The sequence below is a fragment of the Phyllostomus hastatus genome, unplaced genomic scaffold, assembly GCF_019186645.2.
Source record: "Phyllostomus hastatus isolate PE091 unplaced genomic scaffold, TTU_PhHast_1.1 phas_scaffold_78, whole genome shotgun sequence".
Lineage (NCBI taxonomy): Eukaryota > Metazoa > Chordata > Mammalia > Chiroptera > Phyllostomidae > Phyllostomus > Phyllostomus hastatus.
This window is the reverse complement of record NW_025334041.1, coordinates 104,474,176-104,496,017: the sequence shown is the minus strand read 5'-3', so window position 1 is coordinate 104,496,017 and position 21,842 is coordinate 104,474,176. Positions and strand designations below refer to the sequence as shown.

General features: G+C 51.7%; 1 protein-coding gene across 1 annotated transcript in view; it reads right to left on the bottom strand.

The window, feature by feature from the left end:
• Positions 1 to 18,675, bottom strand: part of KCNK12 (potassium two pore domain channel subfamily K member 12) — a 39,612-nt gene extending 20,937 nt beyond the window's left edge. The window contains exon 1 of the mRNA XM_045828199.1: positions 18,285 to 18,675. Within this exon, the coding sequence (XP_045684155.1) occupies positions 18,285 to 18,675 (391 nt within the window). The remainder of the gene's footprint in view (positions 1 to 18,284) is intronic.
• Positions 18,676 to 21,842: the final 3,167 nt, after the last annotated feature.

Below are 21,842 nucleotides of genomic sequence, written 5' to 3'. Positions count from 1 at the left end.
TCCCATAACCTGTCCCTGGCTCTGCCAGTCACATCCTGGTCCAGGTCACCACCATCTCTCACCTAGAATATTTCAAAAGCCTTCCTTGTTTCTACACTTGCTGCCGTACAGACTTTTTCTTAAACAGTAGACAGAGCGACCTTAGAGTATATCAGATCATCTCACTCTTCTTCCGAAAACCCTCCAGGAGCTCCCCATTTGGCTCAGAATAAAATCCGAAGGCTTCCCATGGACCACACGCCCTACCCGATCTGGTCCTCGGCTATTGTTCTGACTTCATATTCTAACACTCTCCCGCTTGAGCCTTCTCCAGACACTATCTCAGCTGCATTGGCTCCTAGCTCCTGTAACAAACCAAGCAAACTCCTGTGTTAGGACCTTGGCATTTGTGGGAATAATCTTCCACCAGGTGGCCACATCTTTGCTCAAGGGTCATATCATCAGAGATTGTTTTAGATCGCCTTATCAAAAATAACACCTCCATTTCCATCACTCTCCATTCACTTACCTTGCTTTTTTCTTTTTGTTGCATTTATCAGTATCGGATGTTTGTTTATTCATTTATTGAACATCTCCCCCAATTAAAATATTAGCTCCATACAGTGGGGAATGGGTCTACTTGTTCACTGTTGTATGTACAATGTGAAATCAGAAACACACACACACACACACATACACACACACACACACAATGCAGCATCTATACCTCAAGTTTTTCTGGAACTCATCAGTTCTAGGCTCCTTGATGTATAACAGCATTTTGGTGCCCTGTGCATAGCTCAAAGGGGCTGGGAGGAGCTCTAAATGACACGTGTTACACTACCACAGCAGCCACCGGTCTGGGGTTGGAAACCCTGGAAACATTATGAGGGAGAAGAGCTAGGGCCCTACAGATGCTGGCTCATTGGATCATGTTACATAGATAAGTTGAGCCTCCCCTTGCAGATTATGAATTGAATTACCTCCTTCCTTCCTCCTCTGCCCTGGGGAGGGAGACAGGGTCAGGAACTGGGATGGAATTAATCAGTACTCAGCTCTAAGACTGCAGCTAGTGTGCCCTTCGGCCATAAACAGCTATATTAAAAAGAATTTTTACAGAAAAACATTAAAAAGGAAATAAAGCCAGGATTTAGTTGGAGGTGAAGGTGATTCTGGGGACAAAGATGCCATGAATTAAGGATCACTGCTATTTATATACCAACCTCTATTGCATTATTGCCACCCTCCCCCAGTGCCTTTCTCTCCCTCGGGACACGGGCTGTCTTCAGCAATCTCTGAGCCTCTGGAAGGGGAGGGGAGGGGTTCTCTCTTCCAGCGTCAACCTGGCTTCATCCCCCACCTCCTGTGTGGCTGCAGCCTTCTCAACTGCCGTTATTAGACACACAAACAAGTCCCTGATTGTGTCATAGAGGTCCCCACGCCCACAGTCAGCCCCTTTCCCTGGATCTTTGTATGAGGCCTTGATATCAAGAAATGGGGCAGGAGCAGAGAACAAGAAGACCCGAGATCAGTGGAGGTCGTGTGGAGTCCTGTCAAGGTCCATTCACTAGATCCTGCCATGCGGCTCCTGAAAACATCCCTCATGGCTTCACTCCTGTTCCTTTCCAAAAGCCACAGGATCCCTGGCCCCATTCCTTGCCCCCTCTGCCCAATCACTCTGCATTATAAACATTCAGCATCCTGGGTTTCCATGTAGACAAATGAACATTTGTTTATTTATTGACCTTCAGTCTATTATGTGAGGGTCCTCCCCATGACCCTGTGAGGCATACATCATTGTGAGAAAGAGTTATATGTAGCTACTAAGTCTAACATGTCAAATTCTGCTCTTTGTTCCAAGTGCGTACGCCAGTAGCTATAAAATAAAATTATAACTATCATAGAACATGAGCCACTTAGAGCTCATGAGGTAACAACACACTGGTAATCCTTCTGAATGAGTTTGGAATCAGACAGAAATTCAGAGCTGAATATACAAGGTGAGTACGCACTCCTCAAGGATCTACCACCCATAGAGACACATGAGCTCCCGTAAAGTGGAGAGGACAGCTGGTAGTGGGCTGACTGAAATGTCCGAGGTGGACAGCCCAAACGAGGGATTTCGCAATTATTGCCTCGCTGTTTCCAGGCAGTCTCTGACCAACAATTCAGACTTACTAGATGCCTGATTTAATGGTGTAACTACATAGTGACTAATCAGCCAGAATGCTCTTCTAAAACACTCATCATCACATTACACTCCTCCTCAAGAGTAATAGCTAAGCCTTATTGCTCCTAATGGTCAAGTTAAAACATTTCTGTCTGGTTCTCAAGGCCCTCTGATCTGACCTGAACCTACCAGCGCTGTTTTACCTGTCATTGTTCCTTAACATGCCTGGCTGGTCCTGACCTAGCTCATACCGTTTCCCCAGGCCTACCTACCCTGCAGCCCGAGAGGTGGCATCAGACAAGTGGAATGAGCAAAGGACGTGGGGTCAGAGACCTCAGTTCAGGGTCCAGATTTGCCACTCACTTTGTGGCCTCACCCAAATTATTTATTTATAAAACACTAGCTCACATTAGAGTGCTTATTAAATGCCAGGGCCAGACCATTCATGGTCTCATATAATTCTCCCAACAACCATGTCAGATACGAGGGGGCACCCCTCAAAAAAGCCCCAGAATTATCTACTGGAGGTTGGGTCCCTTGTAGTACAAATTTCCCCCACTAGGTGAGTGTTCTAGGAACCTATCTGAATCAGTGTACCAGCTGGCATTGTTGTGAGAGGCTGTGTTCGGCTTCAACAAATTTTTTTCTTAAGACTCCTTCAACACATTTGCCCATTTCATGATGGGTGATTTATGAGCACACCTGCCCACACCATGCTGAGTGTTCAGCAGTGTTGACCAAAAATGGCATGATCCCCATGCCCAACCTTTCCTTTTTACCCTATCTTGCCCTGAGTAACTATTTTTGTGTCCTGGGATGAAAGAAATCTTCAAAGGTAAACATTTTGCTGATGTGGAAGAGGTGAAACAAAACTGGCAGCAGCACAAAAAGGTATCAAAATCGGCCAGTTCAAAACTGTTGTGAGCAGTGGAAGAAAACGTCTCCATAGGTGTATTGATTGCATCAAATGGTGAGTACTTTGAAGGTGACTGAAGTTTAAACATTTAAGACTGAATGCACAATTTTAATAAATTCTGGGTGTTTGGGAGCATCCCTCTGGTAGGCACTATTATTATTCCCACTTTACAGATGTTAAAACTGAAGCTTTCTTGCCCTGGCTGGTGTGGCTCAGTGGACTGAGCACCAGATTGTGAACCAAAGGGTCGCCAGTTTGATTCCCAGTCACATGCCTGGGTTGCAGGTCAGGTCCCCAGTACGGGGTATGTAGAGGCAACCACACATTGATGTTTCTCTCTTTCTCCCTCCCTTCCCCTTGGTCTAAAAATAAAAATAAATAAAAACAGTCTATGCACTATGGACAGTGGCTGGAAGTGAGTGGCAGAAACTATTATAGGCAGGGTGGTCAGGGAAAGCTCCTCAAGGGGTGACATTTTAGTTGTAGACGCTGAGGCTTGAATGCAGTTGAGAAGTCAGTCGTGCTAAGAGTCAGGAAGTGGTGTTCTAGGGAGTAGGAACAGCAAGTGCAAATGCCCTGGGGTCTATAAAGTCCAGTTAAACTGTAGTGAGTTGAGCAAAAATAAAGCAGTGCCAATGAGGCTGAAAGGGAGCAGGACCAGATTTGCACAGCCTTGCAGGCCGTGGTGAGGAGCCAGGTTTCCTATGATGGAAGTCACCGAAAGTTTTTAAGTAAAAGAAGGACTTGATCTGATTTATATTTTGAAAGATCTTTTTGGCTGCTGTGTGGAGAAGAGGTTGTCGGGACGCAGAGAGGGAGCTGAGGGCTGGTTAAGGGACTGATGTAGTTGTCCCAGCAACAGATGACGGTGATGGCTGGAGGAGACCAGCATCAATGGGCATGCAGACGAGTATGTGGAATTGGAATGTATTGTGCAGGTTGAACTGAGAGATTTTGATGATGGATTGAATACGAAACATTTGGGAAGAAGAAGAATCGAGACCGTTCCTTTTGTTGGTGCCATTTATTGAAATGAGGAAGATTGTGATAGAACAAGAGTCAAGAGTTCTATTCTGGTCATTTTAAGCTTTGATACATATTAGATATCTCCACGCAGATGTCAAGTAGGCAACTGGACCTACGGTCTTGAAGTTTAGTGTGGAAGATTGGGGTAACTCACCCGCAAGTCATCAACAGACAAATGAGATTTAAAACCACAGGTGTGAAGGGATCAAAATATGCCAACCTAAAATATACAGCTTTGGCATAAGTATTATTTTGAGCTGAAGGCAGTGGAGAAACAGCAGATACAGGAAAAGCTCTCTACTCTCCCCCTGTCTGCCTAAATGTAGGGTAAAAATTTTCCCTTGCAAAGATGTCCTCTCCCTTCAACTGTACCAGGAAGAGGAAAACTTAAATTGCCCTGAGACTGAGTGAGATTAAGTCTGAAAAACAAACCTTACTGAAACAACCCTCGTTTTTTATTAGTTTCCCTACATGTTTTCCCTTCTACAATGTACCACTCCTCAGAGCCCAAACTCCCTTTCCTTTGTCTTATCATTTCTCCACAATTCACTCCTCTCTGTTAAGCTGGTATATAAGCCCCCGACCTAACCGTTTCTTTGGGTATTCAATTCTTTCCTATAAAGGCTCCCATATCCACACAATAAGACCTTTTTTCTGTTACTCTGGCTTTTGTCAGTTTAATTTGCAGGACCCCAGAAACGGAACCTGAGAGGGTAGAGAAAAAAAGCTCTTCCTCTCACACCCAAGGAAAGAGTCCGAGGAGTGAGCATGGGGCCTCCCGACAGTGAGGTCCCAGCGACGGGGGAGCCCAGCAAGGGAAACTGAGGACGGCAGCCAGCGAGGATTAAGGAGAGGGTGGGGTCCCAGAGGCCAAGAGGAAAGTGGATATCAGGAAGGAGGAATGGTCTGCGGAGTCAAATGTTACTGAAGTGCCGAGAAGGTAGGACAAGGAGGTCACCACTGAGTCTGCAGGAAGGAGGCCATTAGGGACCTTACTGGAGCAGACTCAGTGGTAAGGTGAGGTGGAGTCTTTTTTCCCTAACGTTTTCCTATATGTTTTCTCTTTTTAAAAACATTTTATTTGTTTATTTTTAGAGAGAGGGAAGGGAGAAAGAAAAAGAGGGAGAGAAACATTGAGGTGAGGAAGAAACATCAATCGGTTGCCTCTTGTATGCACCCTGGTGAGGGACCGAACCCAGAAACACATGCATGTGCCCTGACCAGGAACTGAACTGCCAACCTTTTGCTTTGTGGAGTGACACCCAACCAGCTGAGCCATACCAGTCGGGGCAGGGGTGGACTCTTGACTGATGTGGATCCAGGAGAGAAGTGAGGGAAGGAAGATGTTGACTAATCTTATAAGAAGTTTTCCTGTAAATGAAAGCAGAGAAATAGGGAGGTAGCTGCAGGGTGATGCAGAGGTCAAGAGGGGATTCCATTAAGAAGAAAGAGAATACAACATGTCTGCAAACCAAAGGAGGACAAATTAATAAAGCATGGGGGTGGGCAATGACAAGGACAGAGTCCTTGAGAAGTAAGCGGGGGTAGGACCCAGTGAAGCAGGCCTTTGAAAGTGGACAATTCATCTGCTATCATAAGAGAGAAACCACTCCACAGGATGAGTGGACTTGGGGGTGTGAAGATAAGAGCCCTTGTCTGATTACTTTAATTTTCTCAATGAAGTATGAGCAGAGAATGAGGGCTAGGGGAGGCTAGAGGTGGAAAGAGGGGGTACACAGAAGGAAGGTAATAAGAGGGCCTACCACTTGGAGCATCCAGCTGGTTCCCAGGGTCACTGATTTAGTTCTGCACCAGTCAGCATCTTTGCATGATTTACTCCGGCCACGTTCAGCAGCTTGAGTGCCGGTGAGGAGCAGGTGGAAAGCTGGAGTTCTGATGGTGGCAGAGTAGGGAGAGAGGTATGGCACAGGAGAGAAGGGCAAGGAAGATGGGGGTCCTTGCAGAGGAAATACAGTAAGTCTAAGCTGGATCAGAAAAGAAGTAAGGGTCCCCAAAAGATGAAGGAAACATAAAAGTAGAAAACTGCAGGTCTTGAGGTCCAAGAGTTGTTGCATTGGGGAGCTGCAGCGGTGGGAGGGGGCAGTCAGAAGGAGAGATGTTTGGAATCCCAAACACTGAAGGGAGTGCAGTTACCGGTCAGAGCGAGGACATAGGCAGAACGGAGGGCCTCCTGGAGTAGCCTGGAGAAAAACACTGCTGTGGGCGAGATGGTCCAGGAACTTGAGCTCCAGGTCCGAGACGGGTCACACATGGGAGGCTGGAGAGGGGCCCAGGGGAAGGCGGAGAGCCCGACTTCTGCTCTGGCAGCCCTGTTCATCGGTGACAGGGCTGATATTCAAAGCCAGGCACAGGCCCCAACCCCCACGCCGCACCTCTTCTGAACGGCTATGTCACGCTGCAATTTGTCTCTTGGTGATGCAGATGCATTTCCTCTTAAAATGGAGATATGAACAATACCCACCTGCCTGGCCTCTGTCCGGTGCTTTACGTTAGCACACAACCCAGTCTGCTGGTCTGCTCCAGCTGCCTGACCAGCTGCAGCCAGTGCAGGGCACTCCACCTCCTTGGGGTTTTGTCCCGCACGCTTCTAAACTGCCCGCTGGGTCACGTGTATTCCTTACTAATTAGGCCACAATCCCTTGACATTAGGGACTGTGTTGCCTTAGGGATTCAAGGTTTGTGTGAAGGCGGCAATGGCCGTCAGGGGGACTGTGTGCATCTGCTGGGTGTCTGACACACTGGTTGCATGTCGCACCTCCCTTGGGCGCCTGGCTACTTACAGAAGCCCTGGAATGAATTCTTCCGAAAAACGAAGCTTTTTTACAAAGTGAATCATGATCTGATTTGTAAATGGAGATTTTCACATTTTACTTTTTCTTAAGTGGGTGCCTAGGGAAAGTTGAGAAGCTGGGAAACAGACATTCATTCCACAGAAATTCCTGGAGCCCCTTGCATATGCCAAGCCCTGTGCCAGGCGCTGGGAGACACAATGGAAAACAGAAGAGCCAGGATCCTGGATGCTGGGAGGGTCAGGCTCCGCAGTTCCACCCCAGGGCTCACAAAGGCAGCGTCCTCTTTCCTGCCTGCCTCCTGGGGCCTACAGACCTCCCTCAGAACTGGCTCCTGTGCCATCTCAGCTTTCCTTCCTCCCTCTCCATTTAAAAATAGAGTCCAATAATGAAAAACTGCATGGCCTCCAAAATACACCCTGCCCCCATAGGAAATGCCAACCAACTCAGCACGGGCAGAGTGGTGGTTTCCTTTCCTTCTCGGCCTGGGCAGTCTCTGCAGCATTGCTGGCAGGTCCTGGTGTTAGCAGCTCAGAATTCAGGGCACTTGGCAGCCAGGAATGCGACTGTGGCCATTTGGAAAGGAGTCGGGAGAAGTCACGTGGAGTGGGATTCGGGGTTTGTGTTTATCTCAACCGTGACTTTCCAGAAAGCCGGGACACCCTATTCCAATAAAAGCCTCCCCAAGTATTGTTGGAGGCATTGTGGTGGTGCTGGGTTGCATGGGTGGAGGTGGTATTTCCTGGTTTGTGGAATTGTGTTTAGTTATAAAACTTCTGTCCAATTTGTGAGTCAACATCTGGTTTCTAAGGACAGGTGAGGGACAAGGTGGAACTCCTGGGCTAAGAGGTAGAACTCAGCAGGCTCCTTAGGGCTGGGGGGTTCGGCCAAGGCCAGGGCCAGATGCGGAGCCTGAGTCGGTGGGAGAGCTGGGACCAGAAGCCTGGCCTTTTTCAGGACCTTTCCCACCACTCCTGGGGCGATAGGGGCTGAGGCTCAGGATTACTGACATGGTTTCACTGCAAGGATTCTGCTGGGCCCCAGGCAGGATGGGACAAGGACCAAGCTGACTCAGAGAGCCACGGAGACAGCACTGGCAGCCAGGGGAGTCCCAGCCAGAACGAGCTGCCTGCCTGCTGCGCACCTGCCAGCAGCTGAGAGATTGTTAAACCAACTGTCCAGCAGAGGGGTCGGTGCACAGCCCCTCTGGATCCAGGGGCCCAGAGGGAGAGCGAGGTGCGGGGAGGTTCTTGGAGCCCAGCCTGGACCCAGCCTTCTCCATTCTTTTTAAAATTATTTCCAGCAGTCACACTCATGTATTTATTCCAACCATTCACCATACGTTGATTAATCACCACTTAGTGCCAAGCATTATGCTCCATGATTTACAGAAACTACCTCTTTGCTTTAATTATCTCCACTGCCAGACACAGGGCCCACTTCATAGTAGTCATTCAGTGCGTGGCTGCTGCCATCAGGGCTGCTATTGTTATCGGCTGTGGCAGTGACAGACACTGCTGAGACACAGCTCCTGACCGGGACAAGGAAGACAGGAAAGGAATTTCTGACACCTACCATGTGTTGGGTCCTGCGCCAGCTGTTGACATACCTTACCCCACAGAACGGAGGTTTGCGTGATTGCCAGAGAAGCTGGCATAGAAACACAAAATTACCGTAAGTAATTCACCGAAGCTCTCTCTAGTGGCCCCATTTGAGCTGGGCCTTGAAGATCAAGTCCACTCAGTAGAAGATTGGAGAGAAAGGGAAGGGAAATCCAGGTGGAGAGAACAGCATGAGCAATGGCCTGGTGGCTTAAGACGCCCAGGGTCTAGGGGTGGGGGGTGTGGAGGTGGCTGGGAGGGGTTGGGGTGAAGGGGGGATGTCCAGAAGTTGAGTGATTAGAGAGAGTGGTGCGTTGGCAGGTGCTTGGTTTCCTGTGTTCCCCTAACATCTGGGCAGGTTTGCCTCCAGCACATGACCTTGGGCAGCCTCTCTCACAAACCAGCTGGCCGTTGGGAGGCCCAGGCCTGAGCTGGCTGGGTCCCCAGACTTTCCTGGTTGGTATGCTCAAGTGCAGACCTCCTAGTTACTTGGTTTTCTGTTCCTGCCTCTCCATGTCCACTGCTGCTACCCTAGATGCAAGGCCAAGAGCCCTCCAGTCACAGGGTCCCTCCTCTGGGCAGGAGCTTGGCGCAGCGGGCCTCCAAAGCTCGCTTCAGCACAGGCTCCAGAGTGCCAGTGAGCACTGCACAGGGCACTGCGCTCTTCCACCCTGTCTCACCTGCCTGGCAGCCTCCCTCGGGGAGAGGTGCAGGGTTGTAAAGGATGGAAAGAAGGCAGCCTTCAGTTCAGTCTAGCCACTGGGGCTGCACGGGGCACAGCACAGCCAAATCCAAGTCCCTAAACTGCGCTTGAGCCCTCATTTCACACCCTCACGTTCTCCTCCACCCCTCCCACCCAGCAGACCTGATTCTGCCCCCTTGCTGGTAATGCTCAGGGGCAGCAGAGAAGATGCTGGGCACCCTGAATTCTGTATCCTAGCGTTGACTCACTTGCTGCATGACCCCAAGCAAGTCACTTAACCTCTCTGAGTCTATCTCTTCATCTGTGAAATGGGATAATAGAATCCTGGTTGCTGTCCCAGGGTTTTGGGGAGGTTACTGAGTAAGCACAGGTGAAAACTCAGTAAACTGGCAAGTCGGACACACATGTGTGTGTGTGTGGGGGGGACAGTCCATGAAACCATTGATACTTTGGTCATTCCTCCCACTTCCAAAAACAAAGGCCCTGCCGCTGGCATGGCGGAACCTGGAGAGGGGAGATGCTGGCGGGCCCTGCAGCCTCCCCTCCTCTGGCCTGGAAGACTTCTGTCTGGGGGCCGCATTAGCCCCAGGACAAAGGGTGCTGGGTGAAGTCTGGGCCTGGAGGCCCAGGCCAGCACCTCGGCTCCCATCCCAAGGGGGCTGTTTGCCACAGTGCCGTCCTCCAGTGACCTTCACTGCAGTCCTGACACCAGATCCACCTCAGGGGCGTGGCAGGGCCTGGCCTCGGCCACCTCTAGCTTCTCTGCTGGTCTCAGCTCCACAACCTCCCCCTAAGTCCAAGCACAGCCGAGAGGCCCCAGCCCACCTGGAAACCAGGAGGGTGGGCAGGGGTGGCCTCCCAGGGCTCGGTTCTGGGGGTGGGGGCACTGGTTTAACCCACCACTGAATCACTCATCAGCTCTTTGCCAAATGTGTTCTTTAAAGAGATAAAAGAGCACACACATGTGAGGAATTATTAAGACATTCTAGTTGATGAACCAAAGAAAATGCATTTTTAAAAGCACTCTCCCAGGCCAGTTATGTAACAGCATACGACAGCAACATGCCCCAGAGACAGTGGCCAATGAGAGTGCAGCAGATGCCACGCTGCAGGGGTGGCCGAGACCCAGAGGGCTGTGCACAAATTGGTGTGGCCAGGGAGCTACCGGGGTGGGGGGGGGAACGATGAGCAGTGCCTCAGTTTCCCCCCTGTGCTGTGAGGTAGTACAGGGCTCACCGACCGGGTTAGTGCAGTTCTGAGCGGCTAGTGCTTACTGAGGGCTTGCCAGGCACTGCACATGGATTAGCTCATTTAGTCCTTAGAGGTATCCCCTGGGGCAGGAGCCACCATCACCCTCACTTTGCAGAAGACACCCAGGGGAGGGTAGGTACACCCTCTTACCAAGAGCACATGGCTTGTAAGTGGCAGAGTTGGGATGGAATCCAAGCCCAGGGAGGAGGTGACACTCACAGACAGGGTCCAGAACATCCTTCAACAAAACCACAAGCGGATGGCAGAGGAAGCCTAGATTCCCCTGAAGGAGATCTAGGCTTGGTGGCTGGCTGGGGAACGGCAGGGTTTAGGATAGAACCTCTGGGGCCAGGGCCTGACAGCAGCAGGAGCAACCAGGGGCGGCCTGGGCTGCGGCCACCCTCTCCCACACCTGCCCTGTGCTGTGCAAAGGCTTTTTCAACCCCATGGTAAGTCTTATGCCTTCATAAGACCCTCAAGACCCTCTCCTTCCCAACCTTCCCTGCATAAAGGTCCCGCCACTGCCTGGGGTGAGGTCAGAGGCCAAGACTGCCCAATGTGCTCACCTCAGCCCTCCATCTCCCCACTGCCCACATCCTGGTTTGCTGGCTGGCAGCCCCTGTCCCAGCCCTGGATCCTGAGAAAGTCGGTGGGGCTGGGCAGAAGTGAAGGGCGGCCAGATGACTGAGGGAGCCCAGGGTGGGGGGCGACCATAGGGACACAATGGCCTTTGCTCTGTCTCTCAGCTCCTCTAAATCTGAGGCAGATACACAACGGCAAGGAGAGTCCCACTGCAGTTGACAGGGTGGCAGGGGCAATGAACTCCACCTCCAAACAAACCTGAGGCTCTGCCACTGCCTTAAGATGAAGCAGGAGCGTGTCCCTGGAGGACACACCTCCAAGGCACTGACTTGCTGCTCCTCAGGTGCCCCACCTACTATCTACGAGCTCCTCCCCTTTCTCCTGGGTGCCTATGCCCACCCCTGCTGGGACACCTGGAACCTGCTCAGAAGAACCATGGCTGCATCTAGTTCAGGACACTCTTCCAGGGCAGAGTGAGAGCTCAAACCTTGAGGTCAAGAACCTCAGAATCCACACAGGGAAGTTCTGGGTAAGTTTCCGATTGTAGCAAATGCCCCCCTGACTTGCTATGTAACCTTGGACAACCTCTCCTCTTCTCTGAATCTCATGTAAAACGAGGAACAAAGCTAAGGTAGGCTTTTCAGATTGGTCTTGGAGGATCTCTACTGCTCCTCAGAGAAGCCTTTGGGGAATATGCGGCATCTTGGGGTAGGGGGGAATCCGGTGGACAGGGCTCTGGCCCGTACCCCCAGCCAGAGCAGCTCTGCTCCCCGCTGTTTTCTCAGTGGGCCACGTGCTGGCTTTTGTTGGCAAAATGGCTCAGTGGTGTCTAACCTTTTGGGGTCTCTGGGCCACACTGGAAGAAGAAGAGTTGTCTTGGGCCATACATTAAATACATTGTGACACGTAATCACAAAAAAAATCTCAATAATGTCTTAAGTGAATTTACCATTTTGTGTTGGGCTGCATTCATAGCCACTCTGAACCACATGCGGCCCACGGGCCGCAGGTTGGACACCCCTGGTTGAAATGCCTGGGGACATTTCTGGAGGATTCCTATAGCAACCAGGTGCTATCCAGGTGGGATATTCTAGGGGTAGATCTTTGTTCCATTGGGCACAATTCTGGGCTCTTCCAGGCTGGGGCACCTGGGCACTGTCAGGACCTCGGGGACAATGCTTTCCCTCAGTTGGCTTGACCCAGGAGTGGGGGGCAGATTAACCTGGAAGCACAGGTGACAGGAGGAAAGAGGGTCTTGGTAGCCTTCTCTCTCAGTTTTGATGGCCTGGAAGCTGTTCCAGTCTGCTGCTCCTTCCTGCCCTTCTCCACTCACCCAAAACTCCCCGAATGAAGCGGCTCTCATCGGAGCATGGAAGGCCGAGGATGCTGAAGGCACGGCCTTGCTGAGGATGGGGTGGAATGAGGGGCGGCTCAGCCCCTGGCACTGAGTGCAGTCTTGGAGAGAACCAAGTGGATCTGTGGCCTGTTTCCCTGAAACATTTAGCTGGGTATCTGCCCAGTCTCCGGTAGGCTTTGTAGAGGTACAGGCTCAGGTAGAGAGAGACCAGGAAGTCCCTCACTTCAAAGGGGCCGGCCACAAGAGTTATGAAGACAGCAGTATCCTTTGACTCAGCAATTTTCCTGCTGGGAATTCAACCCAAGGAGGCAATACGGAAAGAAAAGACCATCTGCATAAAGATGATCACGGTGGCATTACTAAAAATAGCTCCAAGGGAACCGCCCAGCTCCGCAGCAGTAGGGGTAGTAAATTATAGAACATCAACCAAATGGAATATGTATTATGCACCCACTAAAATTAGTATGTGAAGGCTATGTGGAAACATGGGAACGTTGATGATGAAATTTTAACAACTCAGGGCCCTGGCCGAGTAGCTCAGTTGGTTGGAGCATCATCCCAATCTCCAGCCACAGAACACATAAGAATTAACCAATGGCTGTATAAATATGTGGAACACCAAACTGATGTTTCTCTCTCTCTCTAAACATCAATACATTTTTTAAAAACCTCCCACTAAAAATGTTTTAACAACTCTGTAAGATCAGTTCGTCCCCTCCCCTTTTCCTACAGAAGGTATGCCAGACAACTGCAGGGGAGCCTGCAGAGATGAAGAGCGGGCTGGGGAAGCTGGGTCATGAGTGGCTTGTTGTCTCACTCAGTGAGCACATAATGACCCGGTGTTTACTTTGTGCCGGGTCCAGTGCAGGGCGCTGAGGATGGAGCAACAAATGAGAATGCATTTCCTGCTCTATCTACAGCTTCAAATCAAACACTACAGTTTTTTTTTTCCCTAAATGTCCTTCTAAGTTGTCATAGCATCACCTTTCAATAAAAAAATAGTTGATGAGGGAAATAAGCCAGGGAAGGTGCACCTCTCCTTCTGGGCAATGTATTTCCATCCTGAACCACTTCCAGCTGGATTACATACATGTTAGAATGAAGTCCATTGTAAATGTGGTAGTGACATTTTGGTCTTATAATGTTTCTTTTGAAGCAAAAATATATTTAAAAATCCATGTTTTTTGTTTTTGTTTTTTAAAAAGGAGGCCTTGGTGGTGTGGCTCAGTGGATTGAGTGCTGGCCTGCAAACCAGAGGTTCGCTGGTTCAATTCCCAGTCAGGGCACATGCCTGGGCTGCAGGCCAGGTCCCCAGTTGGGGGTATGTGAGAGGCAATTGATCAATGTATCTCTTGCACATCGATGTTTCTCTCCCTCTTTTTCTCCCTCCCTACCCCTCTCCCTAAAATTAAATAAATAAAATCTTTTTTTAAAAAAAGGGAAAAAAGTTAGGACTTGTTACTAATCTCACAGTTGAATAATTAAGTGTGCCTAATTCTGAAAGTAGCAAGCTAAATTATTCAGTGCCGAAAGTGACAAGTCTCATACCTACACCATCCCGTCTATAGAGCCATAGTTTTAGCTTTATAGCTGAAATATGTTGCCAGAAAACCTAATAAAAGGAAGCAAAAAGATTTCTGTTTATATCGAGCTGCCATTTGAAAAGGACTTAAATATGTTCTTCCCTATGTGTAAATCTGACAGCAGTTGCATAATTAAAACCCCACTGGAGAGTTTCCTTTTAATCTTTTCAAAGTAAGCCAATATAACATCCTTTAGGATGTCAAGTGATGGATTAATACTCTTCAGGTTGTTTAACTATCTTTGAGCAAGAGCACTGCCTCCAAGAATATTGCTTAGTACTAAAAGGACACAAGCCGCCATCTTTATCCTCAGGAGTTCATATGGTCACAGGCACACAGTCAAGGACATGCCAAGGGCCACATGTGCATCTATGATCACTTACACTTTCTTTGGATTTTGTTAAATGGGGGGATGAACAAATGGATACCTTCCTATTAAAGTAAACTTGATTTTGACCCCTTGGGAATACGTGACCTGGCGTAAATGGGATAAATAATATTACCCAGGATTCCGGGTCTGTGTAAGTAATCAATATGAATGATTAGACCACAAAGTGGATTTTTATTCTGCTTGAGCTATTCAGATTAACTTTCTATATAGTCTTAGCTACTGGTGAACAATCACTGGCAAATGTTTGTACTGGGTCTGTGCCATGTGGACACACACATTGTCTCCTCAACTGCAAACGGCCTAGTTCTGGACACAGAACCCCGTTCACGCCAAATGCCAGGACAAACACTCCATCTCACCACGATGTTCCCTCTAACCCTTGGTACACACAGCCATTCCTGAACTTTTCTTCTGGGTCTCCCTCTAGACAAAGGCCCGTTTCTGCCCCTTCTTTCCCTCCCCTAAACACACACACACACACACACACACACACACACACACACACATCTATTATTAAATACTTCATCTCAAAAAAGAATGTACCCACCAATTATATGCATGAAGATGGTAGAACAAACACTGCATAACTTGGATTCTGGATCCAGCTAAACATATAATGAACTGTGACCGAAGACAGGTCCCTTAAGATTCTGAGCCACGTGGAATTGGACAAAAGGTCCCCCTTTCCCTATTCTAATCATCTTTAGTAAGGGAAGCCGAGATATGCTGCCCAGATATGCTGCACTCCGATGGCCCACACGGCATGTGCTTTCACTTCTGCCTTATAGAATAAGCTTTCTCTATTCAAAACCTAGCGCCGGACCTGACATGCACAATTCATTTTTATGCCATGAATAAAGGACAGGTTTTTATACTAAAGTCCAGATGAATCACTTAGTGGGCCCTACACAATACACACACACACACAAAGTTCACACTGCTGCATGGACCATTCGCACTGTGATATTCACTGATCAGATATAACTGAGTGCGTGCTAATTTTCCTCTTCACCGGGTGAGGTAGCAGATAGAGACTCCTGATGCCCATTTTGGACTTAGTTTTGGCTCCCTGAGCTGCTGAATCCATAAAAGCACCAGAATAGTAATTATTGTCTTTGAAGATGCAGGGCATTTAAGGGGAAGGAACTATGTAAGCAGAAGAGAAGCTAACATAAGTAGGTCTTTACTTAAATCTCATCCAAGTACACTTTGTAAAAGAAGGCTGAAATGACAATCATGCTATCTGGGATTCAGCAGAACTCATCTGACCAGTTGGAACCACTGCCCCAGACCATGACAGGAGGTGGACAGCAGAGACCCTGCTGCTCCAGCTGCCACCTTGGCACCCTGCAAGGGACTAGCTCCATGCAGAGCTGTCCACAGGCTGGCTCTGTTCCCCGAGTGCAGCTCCTCTCAGAGATTAATGTTTTCGGTAGCTGATTTTGGAAAACAATGTGTTGGGTCATTCGTAACACAGCCACATGCTTCAGTGTAGCCCTCCTACACTGCTTGCAGACATCCAAAAAACACAAATCAAGCAAGAGAACATAGTTCTTTTCCACTTGACTGAGGAACAGCCATTCCTGCCAGTAGATTAAAGGCTGGGGCTTGGAACAATTTGCCAACGCACTGACTTGATTTTTGTGCAAAGAGCTGAGAGGAGCTTTAGAAGCTATGGCTGGGCAATGAATGAACAAAACGATAGGAGCTCATCAAAGAGGCACAGAGACGACAGGTCACTGGAATGGGGCCCCGTCTGCATGAACTCACAGCCCACAGGGGAAGAGGACACTGCTAACGCCTTTCCTTTGTCACTGGGAGAGAGAAGCTGTGTCCTTCCAATATGTGCACAGGTGTGCATCTAGGTGGAAGAGAGCAAAAAGGTGTGTTTACAAAAGGAAGAGCCCAAGTCAATAATGAGCTATGAACACATGATGTCATCCTTCAGGACTAAACATCCTTAGTACTTTTAAAGCACTTAAAAAAAAAAAACCCTCTAGTTGCTATGGCAACTTGATGCAGCTCTTCAAAGGGGATTTTTTGAGGGGTCATTTTATATCTTCAATCACCATAACAACATGATATAGCTTTTAAAGGGTATTTTAATCCAATTTGTGCTTTGGAATTGGGCCACATTTGCCTTTTTTAAATTTAAGGCAATCAGATCAAGCATGACACATTAAAAATCATTGAAGCAAAGGAAGCCCCTTAGTAAACTGTACACACACACTCAGAGAGACATCTCTAGCTGCCCATACCCGGCACATGGACATGGTCTTGCTCTCGGCCTCCCAGCAGCCATCTGTGACGGCTCACGCGGGTCAGTTAGTCCATGCCCCTGTCTCTAAGCTGGAGCAGAACCCAAGCCAGAGCAGAACCCACCCATGGAAGGTGTGTCTATGAAATCCCTCACTCCTCAGCCCAGTGAGTCCAGCCCCCTTCTCCAAAACTGCCACCAGCCTTGGGGTGGCTAGAAGTCGGAACGGCCTAGTGCCTTCTCTCACCCTGGGACTCCAAACAGGAGTGGATGGGACACTCACAAAATGTTGCCAAAGTGAAAGAATCTTGTGTTTATTCTGCAGGCTGTACAGTAAGTGGGGAGGGGGCCTGTTTCCTGTGACACCCAGGGCCCAGGGAGAAATGGGGATGGGGAAAGTGGGTGAGCAGAGAAGGGAGGGTAGGGGTGAAATGAGGAACGGTGGTGATTCTAGGGTCTCTAGGGAAGAGGCTCAGAGGAGGGGGGAGGGGAGTAGTGGGGGGAGGAGCTTCAAGGAGTATTTACAAAGCATTTTTTTTGTAAGGTTGTGAAACCATGAACTGTTTACACCAAAAACAGAAGGGGTGATGGAAAGTATAGAAATACCCCCACCCGGCCCAAGTTACCCCTTGGTGCCACTATAGGTTGGGAAAAATGGCAAGGTAACAAGGAAGAGAGGTCAGGAAATTGGAGGGGAAGGCGATGTGGAGGAGGGGGGAGAAAACCAAGGGGCGACCAGGACAGGAGCAGCTGCAGTCCAGGCCTCCAAGTCTTACCGGCTTTTCTTTGAAGAGGGGCCGATGTAGACTCTAGGAGAAGCAGGTGGGAAGGGAATCTAGGAAAGAGAATCTGGGGAAAATGGTCGCACCCCCTCAGGTAAAAGGGCTACGAGGGGCTTCCGACCTGCAGCCTGAGGGTCGCATGCATCCCAAGATGGCTATGAATTCGGCCCAACACAAAATTGTTAATTTACTTAAAACATTATGAGGGGTTTTTTTTTGTGATTAAATGTCGCAATGTATTTAATGTGTGGCCCAAGACAACAACTCTTCTAGTGTGGCCCAGAGGCACCAAAAGGTTAGACACCCCAGGTAGAGGATGCTGAGGGGAGAATGCATGCAAACAATTTTAAAAGGAGCCGTAAGAGGAGATAAAAAAAAAAACCAAAACGCCCTGAGTGGAGAGAAGAGGCTTTCTGAATCGATTGTGTGAGGAAACTGAGGCCCAGGGGGCGTGAGAAATAGGAGGGAAGCAGAAGGCCCTTGACACTTCTGCTCACAAGTCCTTTCACAGAGGAAAAAGCCGAGTCGCCCAGAGGTTCAGTCCTGGAGCTGGCAAGTGCGGGGGCGCAGGCGGCCCCCAGGTCTGCCCAGCGCCCGGGTGAGGGTTCTCCCCATTTGGCGACACCGCCAGGTGAGTCACCGCGGGGCAAGCACCAGGAATGGGCCTCTCTGATCACTTCTCGCGCTGAATGCCAGTTAAGAAAGAGAAGGGGCCGAAGGAGGGAGACCGCGAAGAGGACAGGGAAGGACGAAAGTGGGCAATGGGGTATTAAAAGAGAAGGTAGCTGATGGACGCGGACCCAGCTACCCAACAACGAAAAGGGCGCCAGGTGAAAGGCTCGGAGAGGAAGCGCGCGCGCGGGGCGTGCCGCTCACCTATGGTGGATACCACGGTGCCCACGAAGTAGAAGGCGCCAGGGAAGTCCCAGCGCGGGCGCAGCGCGTCGGCTCGGACGCCGGCGGCCAGCGCGGCCTCGTAGTGCCGGAGGAAGGCGCGCAGCTCCGGCTCCGCCACCCCGTGCGCCGCGCTGAAGTTGCGCAGCGTGGCGCCCCAGCGCGCCCGCGCCTCCGCCTCGCCTGGGCTCTCCAGCGCTGAGAAGACTGTGGCGCCCGCCACCAGGTAGAGGCCGATGAGCGCCGCCAGTAGCACGAAGCGCCCCGTGTCCTCGTTGAGGTGCGAGCGGCGGCAGCAGCAGCAACAGCAGGAGGGGCGCGGCAGGCGGCGGCGGCAGCGGCGGGGCGGGGGCCGGGGGCTGCGGGAGGACATGGTCCGGAGCTCAGCCCCGGGGCCGGGGCGGCGCTCGTGGCCCGGGCCGCGACATCCCCCCCGCGGGAGCAGAAACGTGAGGATGGTGGCCAGTGGTCGGGGGCGCCGCGGAGCCCCGCACCGCCTCCCCGGAACAGCGGGGCGCCTCCACCTCCTACTCGGCGCTCAGGCCGCACACGGCTCCCGCGGCCCTTCCGGCGCCCGGGCTGGGGCGCTTCTCTCCGCGCCCCGACGCCTCGCCGGCTCCCGCGGCTCTCCACTCGCCGCCCTCGGGCGCGGGGGTCTGCAGCTAGGCCCCTGCCGCCCAGTGGCCCGCGTCCGCGGGGCCCCGGGCCTCATACTCCTGTCCAGTCAGGCCGCGGGCTGCGGGCGGGCGGGCTGTGAGCCCGGGCGCCTAGGACTGGGACTGGGCAGCAGGGCACGAACAGAGCCCCTGGGGGCGTCCCATGAGGGGGTCCAGAGTTGGCAGCTCGCAGGCGCAGGCTGCGCGGGCAGTCCAGCTCCCGCCCCCGGGCCTGAGCTAGCGGCGTCGGCTTCGGAGCCTCAGAAGCGAGCTGAGTCCGGGGAAGCGCACCCGTTCCAGCTCCAGCGGGAGAGCCGCCGGGCACGGAGAGGCGGAGTCACCAGCGCCCGGGGCGGGGTGTTGGAGTGGGGGTGGGGGGAGTCGGGAAGGGAGGAAAGGAGTGGGGAGCTGGGCTGCCGCTACGCCTCCCGCCTCCCGGTTGTCCCGGATCCACTAATGCGGGCATCGAAGCAGGCGTCGGGATGTGGGGCTTGCTACCACCCCGCCAGGGAACCCGGTCCGGCCCCTCACTGCGCCTCTGCTCCAGAATCCTTCCCTTATCTCCAAGCTGCCGCCAAACTTTGCTCAATTTGATGGCGCCCTCGGGTCTCAGGGGCTGGGGGCCGCCAGACACGCGTCTCCTGGCACCGGGTTCTCGGGCTCCGATCCGAAGTTTAACTTCCCACTCGCTCGCCTCTTCCTGGATCCATCCGCAGTGCTAGGTCTCGGAGAGTTCCTTTGAGGAAATTATCCTGCTTTGGAAGGAGTGGGGGTGATCCAGCTTGGGAAGGCGTCGGGGCGACAGGAACGAGGGCGTCTCCACCCCCTCCACTGAACGGGACGCCGGCGTCAGCACCGCGGACAGCGCATCGGTGCGGCAGCAGCCGCGGGGCGGGCGACTCCAGGGCTGCGGGGGCCGCGGCGCAGGGCGAGGCCAGTCAGCCGGCTGCGCTGAGCTCCCCAAACGCTCTCTTTCCCTTTCCACCTCCTGCGTCTCCCTCCAATCGGGAGCAGGTGCGGTCACTGAAGCCGCGCGCTGACAGGGCGGGGATGCTGCGGTACAGCGACAGGGGAGGAGTCAAGAGCCGGTGGGGACTGAGGTGCCACGGGAGGAGGAAGCGTCCAGGCCCGCCCTGCTGTTTGGATCTCCTCTCGCCACCCCAGCTCCCCAACCCAGCAGCTCAGGGTCAGGGAGTCTGGATAGGAACGTGGACGCGGCAGGTTTGGTAGAGGAGGTGTAGGGGGAACTCATTCACTGGCTCCCGCCCACCCCCCACCCCCAGCGCGCGCGTGCAGGTGTGTGGGTGGGTATGCTCTTGAGCGGGGGCGGGGCGGGGGGAGTGACCGTCGCCCCCCTACACCCTGCTGCCACCGGGAAACATGCGGGTACTCCGCGCTCTTTCAAGACCTTCTCTGCTGGTGGATCGCAGGCTGGGCCACCAAGTTCTACGGAGAGGAATGCCCTTGGTACAGACGGAACGCCGTCCTCTTCCGGAAGCCAGCCCCCTTCTCCGTCTGTTCCCCTTCCACAGGACAGGGGGACCCTGGTGATGCTGAGACGACACAGATGACAGAATAAATGGTGACTGCTTAGATATCCTGGGTGGGTGAAGCGCGGCAAATTGCAGTCCTGGCCTCCCACGCCAAATACCTGGTTGTCTGGCCTCCACCTTAGAGCACTCAAGCTAAGATCCACCCAAAGTGGCCACACAGCGACAGTCCCCTAAGGCTCAGGGTGCTCGAAGTGGCCCCTGAACAAGCGCCTACCACTCACTGGGCCCTCTGACCCCATGCCCCGAGTGCAGACAGCGGGGCTGAGACAGGAGAGGTCTCAGAGTTGAAAGGCATCTGACTTGGGATGTTGATTTTCCCAAACCAGGACACATTGGAGTCTTGGGTCATCTTAGAAATGCTTTTCCAATTTGTAGATGGAGCCAGCTGCAGTCTCTCTGTGTTAGGGAGGGGACAGATGGGGAGAGATTCCAGCACCACCATACTCGGAACTAGCCTTCTGGGCACTGGGTGGCATGTGGCAAGTTTTGCAACGATCTTCTTAGGAAGGGGCAGGGGAACATTTGTGTGAGGGAGAGAACATCTCATCCATGGTGGGAATCTTATACAAGCATGAATTCTTGCCATTGCAGACTATTGTTGTTATTGTCAAATGTACTTCTCTCTCTCTCTCTCTCCCTGCGTCCTCCTCTCCAAGACTTTGCCTCCCCTAGGCTCTCCACTGGTGTCATGCCCCTGCTCCCCCGTCCATACGTACCCTCATCTCTTCAAGCTCCAGCAGCAGGGAGGGTAGCCCAGCCATGGACCTCCGAGGCCGGATTCCACCTGACTAGTCAAGCTCTGACAGAAGCCCTGAGAAGTGTCATTCCAGGAGTTTGCTGTGGAATCTCCAGAAGGGCACTGCCAGACCTTTCAGTGGCTTTCTTTGCCCAGACTCCCAGGGCAGGGACAGGGTGCTCCACTGCAGTGTTCTGTGCCTCTGGGCCATCTCCTTGCCCAGTTGGCAGAGGGCCTGCCTGTCTTCTCCCCCAGCTTGTTATTCTAGGCTGATTAGCAGCAAACCCCTGGCATCAATCTCCACTCTGAATGACTGAATGAATTTTTATAATAGCAAAATGATGAGTTCCCTGCACATAGGCATAGGTCCTTTGGGGAATCAGCCCCATGATGAATGACACTTTTGTCCACTGAATCAATATTTAAGTCACCAAATTCCAGCTGGCTATCCTTAATGTCTTTGCTTCAGCCCTGAATCGCTAGTATAGCTTCCTGAGGACAGGGGCTTACTCTCTCAGTTCTCTCCGCTCGTAGGTCCGTCCTGCCGGCACCTGCCTGTCACTGCTGTGACCATGCCTGTTTGATCTGATCATAT